The following is a 23,906-nucleotide window of genomic DNA, read 5'->3' as shown; positions in this document are numbered from 1 at the left end:
TGACTAAACTTTTTTTTCCCTCAAAATTGTTACTCGATTTCAATTTCGTTTAATAAAATCATTCAACTTTGAATTTTTATTAATAAAATCACTCTAGCGACTTCAAGAGCAAAAAAAAAACATTGAAAATATAACGTAACTTCCACACAAGTACTAATCAACTTTCACTGTTGTCCGAAACAACACATGGCTATCACTTAACTGATCGCAATGACACGTGCTTACCACCTAACTGATACATATCATTTCAGTCATCTAAGTGGCAATCACATATCGTTTCGATCAACATTGAAAGTGGATCACTACTGATTTAGCAGTGATATCTTTTCCGATATTTTTTATTCTTAAAATTGTCAGAGTAACATAATTAAGATAAAATTTAAAATAAATGATTTTATTAAAACATATTGAAATTGAACGATCATTTGTAAAACAATTATGTAAGTTTAGTGACCAACCATATATTTAAACTCTTAACAAGATAAATATTACTAAATATATATTTAGTATAATATACTACTAATATATAATACTTTAAGGGTAAAGTTCAAATAAAACCCCTGTGGTTTCACTAATTTTCAGATAAAGGACTGTGGTTTACTTTTTGTCAAAACAAGGATTGAGGTTTCAAACTTGGATTAATGCTATTAAAACCATCTTTAACGATCTGAAAATGAAAATTTTCAAGAATTAAAGTTGTTCAATGTCATATTTTCTATGGAACTGCATTTTCGATTTTCGAAAATCATCTTTTTTGGAACTTTCTCTCTCTAAACATTAACTTTCTCTCTCTTTACCAAACATCATCTGAACAATCTCAAAATAAAAAAGTTGAAGAATTAAAGTTGCTTAAAATATTAGTAGTTCTTAAAATATGTCATTTTTGAAGTCGTCAAAGGTGATTTTAATAGTATCAATCGAAAAAATCCTTATTTTGTTAAAGTTAAAAACCTCAATCCTCGTTTTGACAAAAAGTAAACCACAGTCCTTTATCTGAAAATTAGTAAAACTAAAGAGGTTTTATTTGAACTTTACTCATACTTTAATTGCTTTCATATAATATTTGGGGACAATTAATTAAGTGGAGATCCATTGTGAAATCTCATACAACTTTTTGTTAGGTCAGTGGCAATAATGAATCAACCAGTTGACTTTATTAATATGGTTCCATAATAAAAAATATATATATATATATATAAAAGCTTTGTATAATGTTTAATCAGATCTAGCCATGTTCTAGGAAGAATTACAAGCAATATAGCGGTCAATGTAATTTAAATTAAGTGATTAATGATAATACCGAATAAAATAAATCTTCCGCATGAACAAAGATAAATATTATGATGTATGATTAAGTTAGTCTCTTTAAAATAGATTTAACTACTGATATGGATGAATCGAGTTGAATTTCTTTGAGATCCTTCTAATGTTTGAGATCGGATAGAAAAATAATTAGAGAGACAAAGATCGGTGACTTCATTCTGATGCTTAAATTAGAAAAGCTAAAGAAAAAATGGATATTGAAAAGTATGTAATTTGATTATGGAATGAGAATGTTATGTTTTGGTGTACTGGAAAACTTTCGATCTATACGATGACAAGATTGTGTGCATTACATGACCTGGATTCCACGTAGCAGCTTCTTATTGGAGGAAGTTTGTTGTCGACATGAAACTGTTATACCACCCGTAAACATTGTCAACAATTCAAGGCACGAAGACCGGAATTGAATGTACATGACCCCGCAGTCTTCCTTGATTGGTGTACGTGGCATGGGCGGTTCCATCTTTGGAAGAGGTTATCTGATTAAGCCACGTGTAATTTGACTATTATGTCATGATATTAGATGTCCCCCGACCATCCCCCGAAGGTCGATTGATCGAAGTGTTTTAAGGTTTCGTTGTTGTAAACTATCGAAGGAGAGCAACCCATGTTCAGCTTTGGTGGATGTTTAACAGAATGTTCACTTTAGGAGATGTATGAGATGCAGTCTGTTAAGTTGCTTTTTTTACTGTTACCATTGTCCTGACGCGTACTTTTTACTTCTTATTTGAAGTAGGTGAAATGAACGATGAAGGGGTACTAATGCGAACACATTATGTGAGACTCTCCTGTGATGTCTCCCTTCTGAATTTGACATATATTGCTCTGAATTCTTGAGAGATGTCAAATCAGCATGCATGTTCTCTTCAATTGATGCCATTATTGAGTTTATTTCATATATTGCTTCGATTCTCGTATTTCTTTGAAATGGTGTGATGATTATTAAATGTCCTCTTAATTGTGCCGCCTCAACATCTTTTTGAAGCATATAAAAGCAGAAGATGGATATGAGGAATTTCTTTTATCTGCTTTATGGATCTTTCTTTAAGCTTTTCCCGTAAAACTCAGTAATATTAGATTTTCTTACGTTCTTTAACGATGAAAAACATAAATGAAGAACTAAAACATCCATTCCTAAAGATCTAGCATGCAGAATAGAATTAAAGAATTAATTCAAGGTTCACCGCGGAATAGGAGATATTCCCGTTGTTGAGCTTTCTTTAGTCTAAGATTAGGTGTTGAAGATCGAACTTCCTCTACAATCGCACTCACGAAACAAGGACTAGAGACAGCTTGCAATAGCCGGAATAAATTTTCCAAACTCGAACCCGTGTTGGCCAAATCACAAAAGGAGGGGGCCGCGACTCCTCTTTTTTCTCACTCTCTCAATGTTATGTCTTCTAATATTATGTAGACACATTTATTTAGGTTTACTCCAACTTAACCTTATATAATTATTATAAGAATTAATTAATTAAAAAATAAAATAAATCTATTTTACTCCTAATTAATCACTTATTAAATTGGACATAATCAACTTAATTATCTAGCTTCCAATTTAATTGAATAAACAAAACAACTCCCAAACTTAGTTGGACACTATAGGGGCATCACACACTTCGTTAATTAGGGAGAAAAACATAATTTTCTTTTAATCAAACTTTAATAGTCGTTATATACTATCTCTAATCTCAAAGGGATGGGTAATGGGGGACCTATCAATGAACAAACAACAGATTTAAAGTACCTCTTGTAGTGCATATCTGTTGAATATCAGCAGAAGAATATGAGCTTGGCTTCGTATCACCGATCTAGGAGAATGTCATACCAGAGGGGCAACTACTGTTGTTCCATGAACTAAGAATGTACATCGAGGACAGAGGGGGCGACTACTTCAGGGAGCAGGAAGAGAAGAATTGCCTTTTGCAGTCTCTGATTTCTATGTATGTGAATTAGGGTAAATTCCTGTGTTAGGTTTAGCCTCCATCGCTATCTATTATAGTTGGACTAAACCTAAAGTCTAACCCTAACTCTAACCCTAACTAATTAGTTTACGAGCAGACTATAAATGGATCGGTAAATGGGCTCTATTTAATCATACATCTCTTAATTAGGTATATTAGTCAACTCTTAATTTAATTAAATACACATTGTGTGCATATTATATACATGTATTATATATAAATAATATATAATATTATTTTCCATGTATATAAATATGTATATAAACTTAATTATATTAAAACTATATGTATATAATATCTGATATGGATATTTTACCTCTTTTAGTACGGTTTTCAAGATTATTTTGTATCATTCCGAATCATTTTATGTCATTTTTTATAGTTTTAATCTTTCTTTCGTCTACTTTTAATTTTTATTTACTTTTATAGAACTTGCATATGTTTCTGTTTATTTTGTCATTTTCAATAAAAGATTGCCAAATTCAATTAAAGCTTATTTTTAATCCAATTTCCACCAAATCAATTTATAAAAAATAAATCAATTTGACTTTGTATTTAGGGTCAAATACATGAATATCATAATTAAGTACAAAATTACAACTAAATCATATCACTAAACTTAATTCTTAATATGTCACTATTCTTTATATATTAAGATTTTACACTATAATTTAAGAAATCTAGATTCCAATTCATAAATCATAAACCCTAGAAAATATATTCTAGACTTCTAATTTATAAATTCTAATCTGTAAAATATATTGAAGGTACTGAGTTTACTAGTTTGACATAATCCAATATTATGACTTGATATAGTTGTAAATAGTTTTTAAAAGATGAATTTCTGTGTAATTTTCCCTTGTATTTAATGGTATTTTTTTGGTGCTGATTTAATGTGATCCCTTTTGAGATTCTATGGAGATTTGCACAGATTTTAGCTAAAGGATTTGACAAACTGAAGATTTTGAAGACATGGCCTCACTGGGAGCTAGCTTACGACCTGGCCACTAGGCTCACCACTAGTCGGCCACTAAAGGCCAGTTTGATAAGCTGGTCCAGCTAGCTCGACGAGCTGCCCATCAAGAGATGGTCTCCATCTTCATTGAAGGCCAACTAGACGAGCTGGCAGCTCGAATTGCTCATATTTGACTACTTCTCATGCATTTTGAATTTGTAATCTCCCCATAGATATTTTAGCTACTCTAATTATTTGAATTTGGCAAAGTAGGATTTGATTTTTGCCTATTTAAAGGCCTTTGATATTCATTCCAAGGCATTCAAATTTATTATTTTAAATTTCTTATCCCCTTGAGATACATCTGAAATCATCCATTCTGTCATTGTTCATCTGCAAAAGCTCCATCTACCACCCAACCACAAGTTATCAATGTACCACCTCCAGTCCAAAATGACGGCCGCTCAAGTCAACATGTTTCATAAAGGCGATCTTTTCCCTTTTTTACTCTTGTTAACTTTAGAAAATCTCTCTCGAATTAGTTGTAAGATTGTGACATTTTCTATCATCTTTAATATAAGTTTCAATTCAATTTCATTTCTCTGTTTGTGAGTTCTTTGATTATTGTATTTACATGTTTGATTGAATGATCCATAAGTCCAAATATTGACTCCTGGTTCATATTGTGAGTAATCCGGTCATATATACCAGAGATTATAGGTATTGATGACACCATAGTAACGATCCAAGTTTCTGAACCCTTAGAGTTAGTTACGGCCTTACACAGGAATCATGTGCTAAGCACCTACGTAGCATAAGCCGGTTCAATCATTTTGTGTTATTACAATATTAATTTGATGTATAATTATATCTGAATATTGGTGGAGCGCTTATTTTATCGTATCATCACTATTTCATTCTTAAGAATTCATAAGTGTTGTGGATCAACTTAGGAGTAGATTAGTATAAAACAAACTCAAATCAACTTATCACCGCTTAAATAATTATCGAGAACTGAGTAGTCTGATACTTGCGGTATAAATCCTATGGATTCGATACCTAGACTTCTCTAGATTATTACTTGATAACGATGGGGTAGATTTATCCCTTAGTGAGCCTTTGAGCGTCAACTCGGTTATAAAATTATTATCCCATTGACACTTGACAATATTTTAACACTAGGACCTGAAGAAAGACCTGGTTTTTCTTCCTCATAAACTAAGCCAGTTGAAGAAGAGAACCCTATCATCTAATTAATTTTCAACATAAGAACATCTACGTGGTAAAAAAAATTGAACACATGTTACGTGTCACGTGTCAAGTCCATATATCAAAATATCATGTGTCAAAAGATAACAGTTTTGTCAAATCTCTATCATACAAGCTGAAATTTTAGCAACTGGGATAAGTTAGAAGCTAAATATGATCAAATAATAAGTGAGCGACCAAATAATAAAAATTTGGAGAGATCAGAGGTCAAATAATGCTTTACAAAAAGTGAAGCTGGGTGAACTTTTTGAAATAAACTCCAAACTTCGGTAACCCGTTACTAAAATTTACCAAAATCAAAACACGGAAATTTTATTAGATGAGATATATGAACATCTCATTTATTATTTCCTTAAATAAAGAAGTTCAAATTTCAATTAATTTAAGAATCAAACATGAGTCTAAGCAAACTTGTTTTGAAGAGAAACATTAAAAGAAGGATTAGTGACGCTATAACCACCATCAATGACGAGATTCAATCCGCTAACATACTTAGCCTCGTCACTCGCCAAATACAGAGCAGCATTAGCGACATCCTGTGTTCCTAATGTGGCCTCTTTCAAGTTAGAAGCACTAGCAACAAGCCCTTCAATCAAGTTAGCTAATGCGGGATCATCGCCCTTCATCCCGAAAGGAGTTGCCATCAATTGTGTCGCTACTCCGAATGGAGAAACACAGTTCACTCTAATCCCATGTTGTCCTAACTCTGCGCACAAGTTCTTTGTCAATCCGTTCAAAGCATGTTTCGAAGCAACGTAAGAATGCGGACCCGGGAAGGCAATAGCCGCGGAATTGCTCGAAGTGAAAAGAATACACCCTTTCTTCTCGGGAATCATTACTCTTGCGGCGTGTTTCGCCGCTAAAAACCCTCCGAACACATTAACTTCGAAAACCCTTTTGAAATCATCGTTTTCCGTCGCTAAAATCCTTGGATCAAAACCGCCTGAGATCCCGGCGTTGCTAAACATGATGTCGAGCTTTCCATACTTGGAAACTGTCGAATCGATGACGTTTTGGACATCGGAATCAGATGATACATCACAATGGATGAAGGTTACGTCTTCCGACCCGATTTCTCGACAAAGAGAAAGGCCAAGCTCATCTTGAACATCCGCTATCACAACTTTGGCACCATGTTTGACGAATAGTTTCACCGTGCAAGCTCCGATGCCACTTGCTCCGCCGGTAATCACTGCTACCTTACCTTCAAGCCTGTAAGTAATAACTAAGTTGTTATTAATTACTAACTTCTTAGTTAAACTTTACTCATTTTTAAAGTATGTCACTAAACTTCAGAATGTAATATAAAAATCACTAAACTTTACAGTTTCTAACATTAAGACTATTAACCTACATCAAATCGCAATTAAACACCTCAAAATCCCTTTTAAATACCTCAAAATAGAAATTTTCAAGAATTCACTCTCTCTTCTAACCAAACAAAACCTAAATAACCTCAAAATGAAAATTTTGAAGAATTAAAGTTGCTTAGAATATCATCAATTCCTGAAATCTATATTATAAAATGTAAAATAGAGTGACTTTTTATATATTACGTTTTGATGTTTAGTGTTTAACAACTTTTTATAACTATTTTGGAAAGAAAATCACATCAATCTTTTATAGCGTTAATTTCAAATTAACCCTATGGTTACACGTTTTTGCATATTGGTGTCTTTTTTTTTGTTACAAACCGAACTAGGTAGTTTGCAAAATTTTCATTTTGGGTTGACTTTGTCATATTTGACCGATAACGACCTCAAAATGAAATTTTTCAAGAATAAGCAACTTTAATTCTTTAACCTTTTAGGTTTGAAGTCATTTAGGTTTGCTTTTTTTTATGAGAGAGAAAGTTAATGTTTAAAGAGAGAAAATTCCAAAAACAATGACTTTGAAAAATAAAAAATGTGGTTTTATAGTAAATATGATACTAAACAACTTTAACTCTAGAAAATTTTCATTTTGAGGTCGATATCGGCTAAATTTAATAAAATCAATTCAAAATGAAATTTTTGCAAACCACTAAAAAAAGAAAACACGGTACCAATATGCAAAAACGTGTAACCAGATAAATCCTTTTTTATACCTCTTGCTGATTGGATCCTGTGCACAACATCCAGCCATCTTTGAATGGATCTTTAACTTAAAATTATCAGAAAATTAATTTGGTAAGAAAGAAAGAAAGAAAGAGAAATTAATTTGGTTGGATCAATTTTGATTTCAGAATGAGAATATATAGAAGATGTGCAGAGGAATAAATGGATTTAAAAGTTTTTGGAATAAAATAAGCAGTCAAGAAACTCCAACTAGCGTACTCGTTATTTCTTCATAAAATAATATCCATGCAGAATGCATTTTCAAAAAATATAAAATAAATTAGGGATACTTCAAATGAAATCTAATTAATATATAGAAGAGTTTTCAATGGTGAGTCTCCATTTATGGAGACTATTATATTCTGAATAAATGACCTGCTATAGGAGGTTACCAACAAGCTATCAGGTTACCTAAAAGCATAATTCTCTTTCCATAATAAAACCAAAATCATAATATTTCTCTCTCATATTAATTGTCACGTTTTTTTTTGTAAAACATAATAAAAAAAACTAAAAATAAAATTAAATCCTGTTTTATTGTTACATGCTTCCAATTTTGAATTGGATCAAAATCACCATGAATTACATTAAAGTTAAAAAAAAACCATATAATAAAGTAAACAAAAAAATTAAGCAGTTGATGATTTTTTTTTTTTTTTATGAAATAAGCAGTTCATCTTTTTTTGGTAGAAAAGGAAAGAAAAACAAGCAAACAAGACAGCTCAACCCGGGATCAGTCTAGGAAAACTAACCCCACAGTATCCTCCAAGATCAAGGAAGATATGAAGACCGGTGGAGAAGAAAGGGTAGAAAGACCCAATAAACCAGAGTGCCCTTCCAAAGCAAGACGATCCGCGACGCGGTTCTGCTCCCTATAAATATGAGTGAACTTAATAGACTCAAAGGAGGACCCAATCCTTTTAATGCCTCTAATAATGTTTAAGCTATTCCGGCAAACGGACTTGCCCTCAGAAATCATCTTCACCGCTTCTTGATTATCTGACTCAACCAGAAGCTTCTTCACCCCAAGATCCTTAGCCAGCTTCAGGCCAGAAAAAATCCCCCACAGCTCAGCAGAAAAGGAAGAACCAATACCCAAATTCTGATAGAAGCCAGAAATCCACCTGCCTCCATCATCTCTAAGGACCCCTCTTGCGGCGATTCTCCCATCTTTCAGACAAGATCCATCAGTGTTGAGCTTAATCACACCTTCGCTTGGCCTACACCAGCCTAAAAGATTGACTTCCTTCCTCTGAACCATCCTAGCTAAGGGATCTTCACCAAAACTCTCCACTAAGGTATTAACCTTTCTAGAAAAGAAATCAAGGACATTTGGCATAGAAACAATTTTTCCTCCAAAGATCTCCTCATTCCGCCACCTCCAAATCTGATGGCACACCACCACAAAAAGAAGAACACCTTGATTCCCAGGCAAAAGAAGCCCGTTAATACCATCAACGAACCAGTCATTTTCAGAATGGGATAAAAAGGAATGGAGCACATCCCTAGGGAGAATTCTTCTCCAAACTTCTAAACTCTTCTCACAATCCCTGAGAGCATGACACACTGTCTCCTCAAATCCTCTGCATCTGCCACAGGCTCCGGAGTCCACCAGGTGCCTCCTTTTCCTATCCGAGTTGGTAAGCAACCTATTCCTAGCCTCAAGCCACAGGAAACTCCTAATGCGGTATGGCACTTTTAAGCCCCAAATCGTCTTCCACACACCTGGGGAAGAAGAATCCAAGCCCTGATAGAACGCCTGATAAGCTGATTTACACGAATAGGCCCCATTGTTTGTTAGCGCCCAACAATAACTATCCTTATCCTCACTGTGAATACTAATGTGAATACCTCTAATAGACAGGAGCGAATCCAGACTGAGATAAGATTCAAACTTATCCCAAATCCACTCACCCTCAGAATTCACAACATCAGCTATCCTCCAGTCTTGAACGTCCACCGGAGGCAAGGAAATACAAACTTCCAATAAAGGCTTCTCACCAACCCAAATATCCTTCCAGAACCTGATGGACCTGCCATTACCCACATTCCACCCAATCCCAGAACAAAATTCTGCAAACAATGCACTAATGCCTTTCCAAAGAAAGGAACAATTAACCACTTTTTCCTTAGGCCCCCCCAAACACCTTATCCTTCCGATATTTCCCGCAAAGGAGATGGACCCACAGAGCAGAAGGACTCTGCCACATTCGCCACAGGAGTTTCATTAATAAGACTTTATTATTGTCTTTAGCTTTCCTAATACCCAGACCTCCAGGCTCTTTAGGCTGACAAACCTCACACCAGGGCACAAGATGGATCTTTCTCCCCTCCTCAACTTCCCCCCACAGGAACCTACAGTTAATTTTATCAAGATCTTTAAGCATAGGCTCCGGAAGCTTACAAGCCTGCATAATGTGATTGGGAGTCGCACAATTAACCGATTGAATTAACGTAAGGCGACCAGCGAGAGAGAGAGTATTGGCTTTCCACGTGGCAAACTTCATATTAGCTTTATCCAAAGTATCTTTAAAAGACACTTTAAACACTCTCTCATTGTGGAGGGGAATCCCCAGATACTTCCCGAGGGAGCCAGTCAGAGGAATACCCGACAGATCACTTAACCTTTTACAAACTCTCTGGTTCATGTTTTTAGAGCACATCATCCTAGATTTCTGGACATTAAGTTTTTGACCAGAGGCCGAACAGAAACAGTCAAGAATATCCATAATAATACTCAATTGCTCCTCACTACCTTCCAAAAAAATTAGGACATCATCTGCAAAGAATAAGTGAGTCACCTGGGGACAGAAACTATTGATAGCCACAGGATGGAAACTCCCATTATCAATAGCATCTTGAATCAGATGAGACAACCTCTCCATAGCAATAACGAAGAGGAAAGGGCTCATAGGGTCACCCTGACGGATACCCCGGCCTGGCGAAAACTCCTCCGACATATCCCCATTAATCAAAACCTGAAAAACAGGAGAAGAGATACAAACCTTGATTAATCTTCTCCAACTGTCAGGGATCCTAGCTCTCTCCAGACTCTCCATCAGGAAACTCTAGTTGATGCGATCATAGGCCTTCTCCAAATCCAACTTAAGAGCAACAATGCCTTTCTTCCCCTTCCTGATCTTCATAGTGTGGACCATCTCTTGGGCAATCACCACATTATCCATCGTTTGTCTACCAAGCACAAAACTACCCTGATTCTGACAAATGATCTCAGGAAGAATGCAACAGATTCTATTGGCCACAATCTTTGTAACAGTTTTATAAAGAACATTACAAAGACTGATAGGTCTCATATGCAAAAAGGAAGTAGGTTTTTCAATTTTGAGAATCAGAACCAGAAGGGTTCTATTAACCAGCTCTATATCATGAGAACCATTAAAAACACCTGTGATAAAATTATAGATACCTTCCTTAACGACCTCCCAGTGCTTATGGTAAAAACCAGCAGGCAGACCATCAATCCCAGGAGCTTTAGTAGCCCCAATACTAAAAATGACTTGGTCAATTTCCTTCAGGGAGATAGGGTGAAAGGCATCTTGAATGCTATCCTCCGCAATCATAGAAAAGGTAGCAACAGAGTGAGCCTTCTCCAGATGAACAGGCTCCTCTTTAAACAGATCTTTATAGAACTCCAGGGCCAAATTCTGAATCTCCTCATCTTCATACACCCACTCACCATTAGAGTCTTGGATGGCATCAATTCTGTTCCTCTGCCTTCTAATGATGGTAGAAAGATGGAAATACCGGGTATTGCGATCCCTATCTCTTATCCAGGACTTTCTAGACTTTTGAAACCAAAGAAGCTCCTCCTGCCTGAGAACAGCTTCGAGCTCCTTCTGATGGGTTCTTAGGGGGCCGTCCAAGCTGTGATCAAACCTCACCTCCAACCTACGCTGAATGCCCTCCATCCTATTTAATAACTTATTTTTCCTTCTAATAATGTGCCCAAAGACATTTCTATTCCACCCTAGCACATTATTCCTAAACCCTTCAGCAGCTTGAAGGACATTCGAGTGAGGTTTCCAATTATCATGAACAAACTCCTTAAACTTAGGATGAGACTCCCAAGCCAATTGATAACGGAACGGTCTCTCACCCCTAGGACGATTGCCTCTCAAAAGCCTAAATAAAATAGGATAGTGATCCGAATGACGGAAAGGGAGATTTAACACAGAACTCTCAGGAAAAGAAGTCTGAGCTAAAACATTAGCGTATACCTTATCCAAACGAACAAAGGTACTGTTACGCTTCCAAGTGAACTTATGACCAGAGGCCCCCAGATCAGAAAGCCCATATAAATCCATACTATTTTTATGGTGAAGGCAACGATTAACATAATGATGCGATCCCCCTCTTTGATCACTCATAAAAGCAATATCATTAAAGTCACCCGCCACAAACCAGGGCTCAGATATACTGACACTCATAGAATAAAGAACCTCCCAAAGTCGTTTCCGATTAGCTAAAATAGGGTCAGCATAAACCAGGGTAATTAAAAAAGGATTACTACCAGAGACACTCACTTTACAGTGAATAAACTGCTTATCCATGCTAATAATATCAAAATAGACCCGATCTGGCTTCCAGAACAGCCAAATCCCCCCAGCCCAGCCAGTAGCCTCCGATCTAACACAGTTCCAGTTCTTAAACTTTTTAACCACCTCCTCTGCTTTATCTCCACTAATCTTAGTTTCCATTAAAGCAAAACAAGATGGGATAAATTGTTTAATAAGATCATTAACATGGATACGGGTAGCCTTGCTAGCCGCACCCCTAACATTCCAATACAACAAATCCATAGAAAGGAGGACCACTGACCGCACCAACCCACCTAAGCCAGGTATTTATTAGGGGCTCCTGAGAGCCTCACAGAGGTACCTACAGGTCTCCTCTTCTCTGTTAAAGCCCAAGAATTCTGGATGCTTTTTTGTTTACCCTTTAGCTTTTTCAAACTAGTTTTATTAACCCCCATCGACTTCCCAATCCCAGGATCACCACTAAGAGTAGGAATACTAACCTCATTTGTCTTCTTCATCCTTCGAGCAGCCAGGGCCAGGGTTCCCACCTGGGCTTCGTCCTTGGAAACAAAGAGGGGATTAACAGATTCAACCACCTTCTCAGATGGTTCAACAGACTCCAGACCCGGCATGCTTTGATCAATATGCTCATCTCCCTGGTCAGACTCTTGAACTTCCTCAATAGTCAGGGCCCCAAATCTAGATCCTGACCTAAAAGCTGAGCCGGCTCCAGCCTCCTCACTAGCTTTGGGGATAGGCTTCTCCTTGACACTAGGAACATCAATAGGCTTAGATAGGGAGGACTTCAAATTAATGTTAATATCAGGAGGACGATTCTGCACAACTGAAGGTTGTGTTCTACGTCGAGCAGTCCTTTTTGCCACCATCCAGGGTCCAAAATTTCCTCCATTCCCTTGGCTCACTTCAGTTCTACCCACACTATCCTCAACAATCTCATTTACAACACTCTCCCTTTTAGGGCATCCCTCCTGAGAATGACCATACATGCCACAATCATAACAAATGTTATGTAAACCTTCATACTCAATAAAGAACACCTTATTTTGAACACAGAATTTTGACAACAAAGGTTTCGCAAGATCAATATCAACACAAACCCTTGCAAACTTGCCCCTAATGGCTCCAATTGAAATAAGCAGTTCATGATTAAATAAGTTTTTACTAATTTACATTTGTAATATAATATAATTTTGACTTGTAATTGCCACTTAATTTTCTATTGTGCTTTTTTATATATTTTGTGGTTGGTACTTTATTATAGTGTAAATTATACCAATTGCCACTAATTTTTATTTTTTTTACTGAATTTCATAAATTTAATATAAAAGTCACTCAACTTTACACCTTTTAGTATTTATGGCCACTAAATTTTAAATAATTTATCAAAATGACCCTTAACAAACTCAAAATAAAAATATTCAAGAATTAAAGTTGTTCGGAACGACATTTACCATAAAACCACAATTTTTATTTTCCAAAGTCACAATTTTTGGAGATTTCTCTCTCTAAAAATTCACTCTTTTTCCTAACCAAACAACACCTAAATGGTCTGAAAATGAAAATTTTCAAAAATTAAAGTTGTTTATAATATTATTAATTCTTAGAATTTTTTATTTTTAGACCATTAATGGCCGTGTTGAGACATTGAGTAGCCATAATTGTTAAAAAGTGTAAAGTTTAAAAATTTTACATGAAAATAACATTTTTCGTGAAACTAAGTGATTTTGATTTTGTAACATAATAACTTTATGTAAATTGAGCTTATATTATTATGTTACGTTACAATACGTCATGTTAAGTTACATAACATTATGTTACGCTGCGTCACGTCACATTAGGTCATGTCAAGTTACGTTACGTTACGTTACGTTATGTTATGTTACGTTACTTTACATTATATCATATCACGTTACGTTAAGTTACTTCACGTTACGTCATGTTACGTTACGTTACTTCACGTTACTTCACATTGTGTTACGTTACTTCATGTTACTTCACATTACGTTACGTTACATCACGTTACGTTACGTTACGTTACGTTACGTTACGTTACGTTACGTTACGTTACGTTACGTTACGTTACGTTACGTTACGTTACGTTACGTTACGTAATGCCACGTTACGTTTCATTATGTCATATTCTGTTACATCACATCATATCACGTTATGTTATGTTACATTACACTAAGTTACGTTATGTTCGGTTGGAGATCGTAAGCTCAATAACGGGTTATAAATAAATAAAACTTTAAAGAAATAAAAAAAAAAACTAAGGATTTTAAATTGAGCTTACAATCCTTAGGATTTATAAATTGAGATTACAATCCTAAGGATTTATAAATTGAGCTTATAATTATTACGTTATGTTACATTTACGTTTATGTTACATTACATTATGTTACGTTAAGTTACATCATGTTACGTTACGTTATTCGAAGTTACATTACATTACGTTACGCTATTCTAAGTTATGTTACATTTATTACGTTACATAACATTACGTTACATTACTTTCCATTACGTTACGTTACGTTACGTTACTTTATATTATGTTACGTTACGTCACGCCATGTCACATCATGTTAAGTTATGTTATGTTACGTTACATTACACTAAGTTACGTTATGTTCGGTTGGGGATCGTAAGCTTAATGAATGTTTATAAATAAATGACAGCTTAAAGAAATAAAAAAAGCTAAGGATTTTAAATTGAGCTTACAATCATGAGGATTTATAGATTGAACTTACAATCATGAGGATTTATAGATTGAGCTTACAATCATGAGGATTTATAAATGTTTTAGTTCAGTAACGTTTCAGTTGAGTTATGTTTCATTTTAGTAATGTTTCAGTTCAGTAATATTTCAGTTGTGTTATGTTTCAGTTTAGTAATGTTTCAGTTTAGTAATATTTTAGTTTAGTTATGTTTCAGTATAGTAATATTTCAGTTCAATAATGTTTCAGTTCAGTTATGTTTCAGTTCAGTAATGTTTCAGTTCAGTTATATTTCAGTTCAGCAATATTTCAGTTTAGTGATGTTTTAGTTGAGTAATGTTTCAGTTTAGTAATATTTCAGTTTAGTATTATTTCATTTAAGTGATGTTTCAGTTAAGTGATGTTTCAATTCATTGATGTTTCGGTTTAGTGATTTTTTGGTTTAGTGATATTCAGTTTAGTAACATTTCAGTTCAATAATGTTTCAGTTCAGTAATGTTTCAGTTTAATAATATTTTAGTTTAGTGATGTTTCGGTTTAGTAATGTTTTAGTTCAGTAATCTTTCAGTTGAGTGATGTTTCAGTTTAGTAACGTTTGTTGAAACACCTTTCCACATGATTTTGATTTGACAAAATTATTTAACAAGAAATAAATCTCCATGATAAAAAATATTCCAACACATTAAATTTAAATGCTTTGATTTATTTGTACTAATGTGTTTGTTCAATGTTGAGCTATTTAAATGTACAAGACATCAAGTTGTAAGGCCCAAAGGCCCACAAGAGAAAGTCAAGCCCAAGTCAACATGTCAATGCCTCACGGCCCAAGTAGATCAAAACGCAGGTCGTATTGAGTAAAATGCAAGCCCAGCAATGAGAAGGATCGAAAAGCCTTCGACCAATAGCTTCAAGACGAAGCTGCTGAGTTGAGCGACAAGATAGTCAGGTCAGCAGCTGGCCTGAATAAACTTGGAGACAAAGTATTTCTACTTCGGGTAAAGTTCAGAAGACGCAGAAAGCTGTCTAGAAGACTTTACCATAAATGTGGAAACTTTTTGTTCTGTCTGACGAAAAGCTGCTGAGCACTACCAAAGACAGAAGATACAAGGTTTTGATTGGCCAAGGACGCTGAGCACGTACTGAGTGAAAGCGACAGGAAGCCGTTTCCCTCCAACGGTTATTTCGAAATTCGAAATAACCAGTGCATCAAGTGTCACTATAAATAGGTCACTCAAACGCTTCATTCGATGCAGATCTTCAATCAAGTCGAAACGCTGACCAAATTGATATTCAAAGTTCTGTGAGAAAAGCAAAGCAAAATCTTACACCAATTCCAATTCTGTGTAAAAGTCTAGAGTGATCCAAATCATCTAAAGTGTCTTAGCAATTGTTGTTTAGGACAAGCAAACACTTATCATTTCTAAAAGTATAGAAAGGAGAAGTTGAGTACTCGGTCATAGTACTCAGCGGTAGAAATAGGAGTGAGTAGAGGAATAGAGGAAGGTACTCTTGTAAACTTAGCTTGCTATTGTAAAAGGTTTGTGCTCTACCTTTAAAGAGCTCAGTAAAGGATTCTAAAAATCTCAGAAGGTATTTCGGGGACTGGACATAGGCGAAGAGGCCGAACCAGGATGCATCTGCTGAGTAATATCTTTCTAACCCTTATCTCCTTAAATTATTGCTTGCTATAACACTGCCTAGTTAAACACTAAAACGAACATAAGCTGAGTTGAGTGAACTGAGAAGCTGAGTTTAGAAATAGACTTAAGTACTATCTCCTGGCTCAAGGTTAGATTCAGACTTAGTCACCTGTTGACTAAGCTTGTATCTAAAACTTACTCAGTTCCACTGTGCTAAAAGACTTCGAGAAAGTCTAAGTTAAAAATTAATAGTCAGCCTTACGTGAAATTTTTTAAATAGTTCCTAACCCCCCCTTGGAACTAATATTATCACGTTACACGGGACCAACAACGTTTTAGTTTAGTAATGTTTCAGCTCAGTAATGTTTGAGTTTAGTAATGTTTCAATTCAGTGATGTTTCAGTTCAGTAATGTTTCAGTTCAGTCATATTTCAGTTTAGTAATGTTTCAGTTCAATAATATTTCAGTTGAGTTATATTTCAATTTAGTAATGTTTCAGTTCAGTAATGTTTCAGTTGAGTTATGTTTCAGTTCAGTAATGTTTCAGTTGAGTTATGTTTCAATTCAGTAATGTTTCAGTTCAGTAATATTTCAGTTCAGTGATTTTTTAGTTCAGTAATATTTCAGTTCAGTGATGTTTCAGTTCAGTAATATTTCAGTTAAGTAAGGCTTCACTTTAGTAATATTTCAGCTCATTGATGTTTAAGTTAAGCAATGTTTAGTTAAGTGATGTTTTAGTTTAAGCAATGTTTTAGTTAAGTGATGTTTTAGTTCAGTGATGTTTCAGTTCAGTGATGTTTCAGTTTAGTGATGTTTCGATTCAGTGATGTTTTGGTTCAGTGATGTTTCAGTTCAGTAATATTTTAGTTCAGTAATGTTTCAGTTCAGTAATATTTTAGTTCATTAATGTTTTTGTTCAGTAATATTTCAGTTCAGTATTATTTCAGTTCAGTAATATTTTGATTTAGTAATGTTTCAATTTGGTAATGTTTCAGTTCAGTGATGTTTCAGTTCATTAATGTTTTAGTTGAGTAAGGTTTCAGTTTAGTGATGTTTCAGTTAAGTGATGTTTCAGTTCAGTGATGTTTTGGTTCAGTGATTTTTTTGGTTCTGTGATATTCAGTTTAGTAACATTTCAGTTCAGTGATGTTTCACTTCTGTAATGTTTTTATTTAGTAATATTTTAGTTCAGTGATGTTTCAGTTGAGTGATATTTTAGTTTAGTAACGTTTTAGTTTAGCAATATTTCAGTTCAATAATATTTGAGTTTAGTAATGTTTTAGTTCGGTGATATTTCAGTTTAGTAATGTTTCAGTTTAGTAATATTTGAGTTTAGTAATGTTTCAGTTTAGTAATGTTTCAATTTAGTAATGTTTCAGTTTAGTATTGTTTCAGTTGCGTAATGTTTCAGTTGAGTAATGTTTCAGTTTAGTAATATCTCAGTTCAGTGATGTTTTAGTTAAGTGATGTTTTAGTTCAGTGATGTTTCGCTTCAGTAATGTTTCAGTTTTATAATGCTTCAGTTGAGTAATGTTTCAGTTTAGTAATATGCCGGTTCAGTGATGTTTCAGTTCAATATTTTTTCAGTTGAGTGATGTTTCAGTTCAGTGATATTTTAGTTCAGTGATGTTACAGTTCAGTAATGTTTCAGTTCACTAATATTTTAATTGAGTGATGTTTCAGTTTAGTAATGTTTCAGTTCAATAATGTTTCATTTGAGTGATGTTTCAGTTCAGTAATGTTTCAGTTGAGTGATGTTTCAGTTCAGTAATGTTTCAGTTTAGTAACGTTTCAGTTCAGTAATGTTTGAGTTTAGTAATGTTTTAGTTTAGTGATGTTTCAGATCAGTGATGTTTCAGTTTAGTAATGTCTCAGTTCAGTAATGTTTCAGTTGAGTGATGTTTCAGTTCAGTGATGTTTCAGTTTAGTAATGTTTCAGTTGAGTGATGTTTCAATTCAGTAATATTTCAGTTCAGTGATGTTTCAATTTAGTAATGTTGCAGTTCAATAATGTATGAGTTCAATAATATTTCAGTTCAGTGATGTTTTAGTTCAGTAATGTTTCAGTTGAGTGATGTTTTAGTGAGTCATATTTCAGTTTGGTAATGTTTCAGTTAAGTGATTTTTCGGTTTAGTGATGTTTCAGTTTAGTAATATTTTAGTTTAGTAATGTTTTAGTTCAGTATTGTTTATGTTCAATAATGTTTGAGTTCAGTAATATTTCTGTTCAGTGATGTTTACGTTACGTTATGTTATATTACGTTTGTGTGAGGATATAGATCAATTGCATAGAGGGAGTAGTATTTAATACGACATCTAAATAGATGACATTACATATTTATTATTGTCATTAATGTGACATTAGAATATATGAATTCCACAGATTGTAATGATTGTTTATAAATAAATGAATATGACATTAGAATATATGTGACATTAGAATGTGGCATTACATATTTATCAGTTCAGTAATATTTTAGTTAAGTAATGTTTCACTTCAGAGATGTTTCAGTTTAGTGATGTTTCATTTCAGTAATATTTCAGTTTAGTGATGTTGCAGTTCAGTGATATTTTAGTTCAGTGATGTTTTAGTTCAGTGATGTTTCAGTTCAGTAATGTTTCAGTTTAGTATTGTTTCAGTTCAGTGATGTTTCAGTCCAGTGATGTTTCAGTTTAGTGTTGCTTCAGTTCGGTAATGTTTAAGTTCAGTAATGTTTTGGTTTCGTAATATTCCGGTTCAGTAATATTTCAGTTCAGTGATTTTTTAGTTTAGTGATGTTTCAGTTTAATAATGTTTCAGTTCAGTAATGTTTCAGTTTAGCAATATTTCAGTTCAGTAATGTTTCAATTGACTATTGTTTCAGTTCAGTAATGTTTCGGTTCATTGATGTTTCAGTTCAGTGATGTTTCAGTTCAATGATGTTTTGATTCAGTGATATTCCGTTTAGTAATACTTCAGTTCAGTGATGTTTTAGTTCATTAATGTTTCAGTTTAGTAATATTTCAGTTCAGTGATGTTTCTGTTTAGTAACATTCAGTGCAGTAATGTTTTAGTTTATTAATGTTTCGGTTGAATGATGTTTCAGTTTAGTAATGTTTGAGTTTAGTAATGTTTCAGTTCAGTAATGTTTCAGTTGAGTGATTTTTTAGTTCAGTTATGTTTGAGTTCAGTAATATTTGAGTTTAGTAATGTTTCAGTTCAGTAATATTTCAGTTTATTAATCTTTTAGTTCATTAATGTTTTAGTTCAGTGATGCTTCGATTCAGTAATATTTCAGTTCAGTGATGTTTTAGTTCATTAATGTTTTAGTTCATTGATGTTTTAGTTCAGTAATATTTTAATTCAGTAATGTTTCAGTTTAGTGATATTTCAGTTCAGTAATGTTTCAGTTTAGTAATATTTCAGGTTAGTAATGTTTCAGTTCAGTAATGTTTCAGTTGAGTGATGTTTGAGTTCAGTTATGTTTAAAGTCAGTAATATTTCAGTTCAGTAATATTTGAGTTTAGTAATGTTTCAGTTCAGTAATCTTTGAGTTCAGTAATGTTTCAGTTCAGTGATGTTTCAGTTCAGTAATATTTCAGTTCAGTGATATTTTGGTTCAGTGATGTTTTAGGTTAGTAATATTTCAGTTCAGTAATGTTTCATTTCAGTGATGTTTTAGTTCAGTAATATTTCAGTTCAGTAATATTTCAGTTCAATGATGTTTCAGTTCAGTAATATTTCAGTTTAGTAATCTTTCAGTTCAGTAATGTTTCAATTCAATGATGTTTCAGTTAAGTAATATTTCAGTTCAGTGATGTTTCAGTTTAGTGATATTTCAATTTAGTAATATTTCAGTTCAGTAATATTTTAGTTAAGTAATATTTTAGTTCAGTGATATTTCCATTTAGTAATGTTTCAATTCGGTAATATTTCAGTTTAATAATGTTTCAGTTCAGTAATGTTTCAGTTGAGTAAGGTTTCAGTTTAGTAATATTTCAGTTAAGTGATGTTTAAGTTTAGTGATGTTTCAGTTCAGTGATGTTTTGGTTCATAGATATTCAGTTTAGTAATATTTCAGTTCAGTGGTGTTTCAGTTCAGTAATATTTCAGTTCAGTAATATTTCAGTTCAGTGATGTTTCAGTTAAGTGATGTTTCAGTTTAGTAGTATTGCATTTCAATGATGTTTTAGTTAGTAATGTTTCAGTTCAGTAATGTTTCTGTTTAGTAATGTTTCAATTCGATAATGTTTCAGTTTAGTGAGGTTTCAGTTCAGTAATATTTCAGTTGAGTAATGTTTCAGTTTAGTAGTATTTCATTTCAATGATGTTTCAGTTCAGTAATGTTTCAGTTCAATAATATTTCAGTTCAGTAATATTTCAATTGAATGATGTTTCGGTTCAGTGATATTCAATTTAGTAATATTTCATTTTAGTGACATTTCAGTTCAGTAATGTTTCAATTTATTAATATTTCAGTTCAGTGGTGTTTCAGTTCAGTGGTGTTTCAGTTTAGTAATATTTCAGTTCAGTAATATTTCAGTTGAGTGATATTTCAGTTCAGTAATATTTCAGTTGAGTGATGTTTCGGTTCAGTAATGTTTTAGTTTAGTAACTTTTCAGTTCAGTAATGGTTGAGTTTAGAATGTTTCAGCTCAGTGATGTTTCAGTTCAGTAATATTTAAGTGCAGTAATATTTCAGTTTAGTGATGTTTCAGTTCAGTGATGTTTTTAGTTAAGTAATGTTTCAGTTCAGTAATATTTCAATTCAGTGATGTTTCAGTTCAATTATGTTTCAGTTGAGTGATGTTTCAATTCAAAATATTTCAGTTCAGTGATGTTTCAGTTCAGTAATATTTCAGTTCAGTAATGTTTCAGTTCAGTAATGTTTCTGTTGAGTGATGTTTGAGTTCCGTAAAGTTTTCTGTTCAGTGATATTTACGTTACGTTACATTACGTTTGTGTGAGGATATAAATCAATTGCATGAAGGGAGTGGTATTTAATACGAAATCTAAATGGATGACATTAGACATTTATTATTGTCATTAGTGTGACATTAGAATATATGAATTATAGAGATTGTAAGTTTAATGATTGTTTATAAATAAATAAAATAAAAAAATAAAAAAATTTAAGGATTTACAAATTGATCTTAGAATCCTAAGGATTTCCAAATTGAGCTTATAATACTAAAAATTTATAAATTGAGCTTACAATTCTAAGGTAATAAATAGGGGGGACAACACCATTAATTAGAACACCATTAATGTTGTATTTGGTTATCATAAATAATGTTGTACATTCTCAATGTCAAGTTTTTCATGTTCCCAATGAATAATCATTTATTAAGATTTAATGCATATAACATTGATTAGACGGATACAAAATTACTTAAAAGAAGACGTCTTCTGATGTAAAATAAAAATATCCGGAAAAAATAATAATTCTTGAAAGTTGATTATATCTTGAGGAAAGAGAAAACGTTTTCCAAAGCACAATATTCCAAGTTACAACTGACATGTCATCAGGTAAAACCAATTTTAATATTAAATCACAACTTAAATCATGGACCACTAGATCTTGATCCAATGACTATTAAACAGTCTTCCTTCTTCCTCCTCCAATCTATGTTTTAGATTTGCATTTTCTTAGTCTTGCAACTTTAGTTGGTTTGAAATCTATTACTTTTTTGAAGTTCTTTTCGTCAGATCTACATCTGCTAGCCATACTTCTATCTTTCATCCTTGTTTCGGTTTTAGCACAAACGGAAAAGATTTATCTTATCCATAGATCTATAGATCTGCGTGGTTGCACAATAGAAACGGACTCAGATCCGATTGTCCAGAAGAGTTTGAAGGATGAAGAACGGATTGCAGTAGTATTTCAACGAGATTCGACTTTCAAGGAGTATATGGTTTCTAGTTTCTTTGTATTGTTTCTACCTTTAATGGCTTTTATTACTCATTGTAGTCTTTTTTCTTCCTGTAATGGATCTTATACTGGCACTAGCCTGTATGGGTATGAGGTTGTATTCCTCATTTTTCATGTATCTGTATCTCTGAACTTCTTTATCTAATGAAATGATACCTACTATTTTATCAAAAAAAAAAAAATAGTGCTCACCATTGAGAACAACCCTATATATATATATATGTGTGTGTGTGTGTGTGATGGGCTTTTGCGGATTTGCAGATGGATACTTGTGGTATTTATTTTTGCAACACAATCCATTGGTTTGCAAAATTTTGCATTTGAGTTCACTTTGTCAGAATTTAGTTGATAACGACCTCGAAATGAAAATTTTCAAGTGTTAAATAATATTTTAAGCAACTTTAATTCTTCAACATTTTAGGTTTGGGGTCATTCATGTGTTTTTTTATGAGAGAGAAAGTAAATGTTTAGAGAGAGAAACTCAAAAAATATGATTTTGAAAAATAAAAAATATTGTTTTATAGTAAATATGATACTAAACAACTTTAATTCTTGAATTTTTTTTTATTTTGAGGTCGTTATCGGTCAGATTTGACAAAGTGAAAAAATGCAAAATTTTACAACCATAAAGTTGCGTATATAAAGAAAAATACTCTGCAAATCCATGTAACCACATGTATCTACTTGTAATTAACCCTATAATCTATGTGGTGCCTGCTATATTTTTCAGAATAAAATTAATCACGTGGTTGGGATCGCTAGCAATTTCGGTTAACTTTGGATTGATTTTGCTAAATTTGGACGTTACCGACCGCAAAATAAAAATTTTCAAGAACTTAATGGTATTTTAAGCGATTTTAATTCTTCAATTTTTTAGTTTTGAGGTCATTTAGGTGTTGTTTAGTGAAAAGAGAAAAAATTAATGTTTAAAAAGAGAAAACTCCAAAAATGATGATTTTAAAAAAGGCTTAATACATTATTTGTCCCTTCAACTTGTCCAAAAAGCTTGAATGACCCCCTGAACTTTCAAAGTGTCCGATAGTCCCCTCAACTTGTATAAAATGTTCAGTTAATTAGCCCTCCTGAACTTGCATAAAACGTAATCAATTGATCACTTGGCTGCAAAAAAGTTAGTTAAATGCGGAAGATGTATTCCACGCACCTTAGAATGTTATTACATAATTCAAAAATAGATTAAAAATGAAGTTATTGTTTGCTCAACTATACAACTTGTCTTCTCTAATCTAAGAACATATACCCCGATTTCGGTCATTTTACTTTTTTTAAGACTCGTGCAATACATCTTCCGCATTTAACTTCATTTTTTCAACCGAGTGATCAATTGATTACATTTTGCCCAAGTTCAGGGGATTAATTGAACATTTTATGCAAGTTGAGGGGTCTATTGGGACACTTTGAAAATTCAAAAGGCCAATCAAGCTTTTTGAACAAATTCAAAAGACAAATGATGTAT

At 33.4% G+C, this 23,906-nt stretch overlaps 1 protein-coding gene across 1 annotated transcript; it reads right to left on the bottom strand.

Annotated features, from left to right (window-relative positions):
• Positions 1-5,898: 5,898 nt before the first annotated feature.
• LOC136212479 (short chain aldehyde dehydrogenase 1-like) lies at positions 5,899-7,688 on the bottom strand. The gene is made up of 2 exons (XM_066002776.1): positions 7,598-7,688; positions 5,899-6,723 (listed from the first exon to the last, which is right to left on the bottom strand). Exons 1-2 carry the CDS (start codon positions 7,633-7,635, stop codon positions 5,913-5,915), a joined length of 849 nt encoding a protein of 282 aa, XP_065858848.1. The 5' UTR covers positions 7,636-7,688; the 3' UTR covers positions 5,899-5,912.
• Positions 7,689-23,906: the final 16,218 nt, after the last annotated feature.

The sequence above is a fragment of the Euphorbia lathyris genome, chromosome 1 (genome assembly GCF_963576675.1).
Source record: "Euphorbia lathyris chromosome 1, ddEupLath1.1, whole genome shotgun sequence".
In the NCBI taxonomy this organism is placed as follows: domain Eukaryota; kingdom Viridiplantae; phylum Streptophyta; class Magnoliopsida; order Malpighiales; family Euphorbiaceae; genus Euphorbia; species Euphorbia lathyris.
This window is presented reverse-complemented; position numbering and strand designations above follow the sequence as displayed.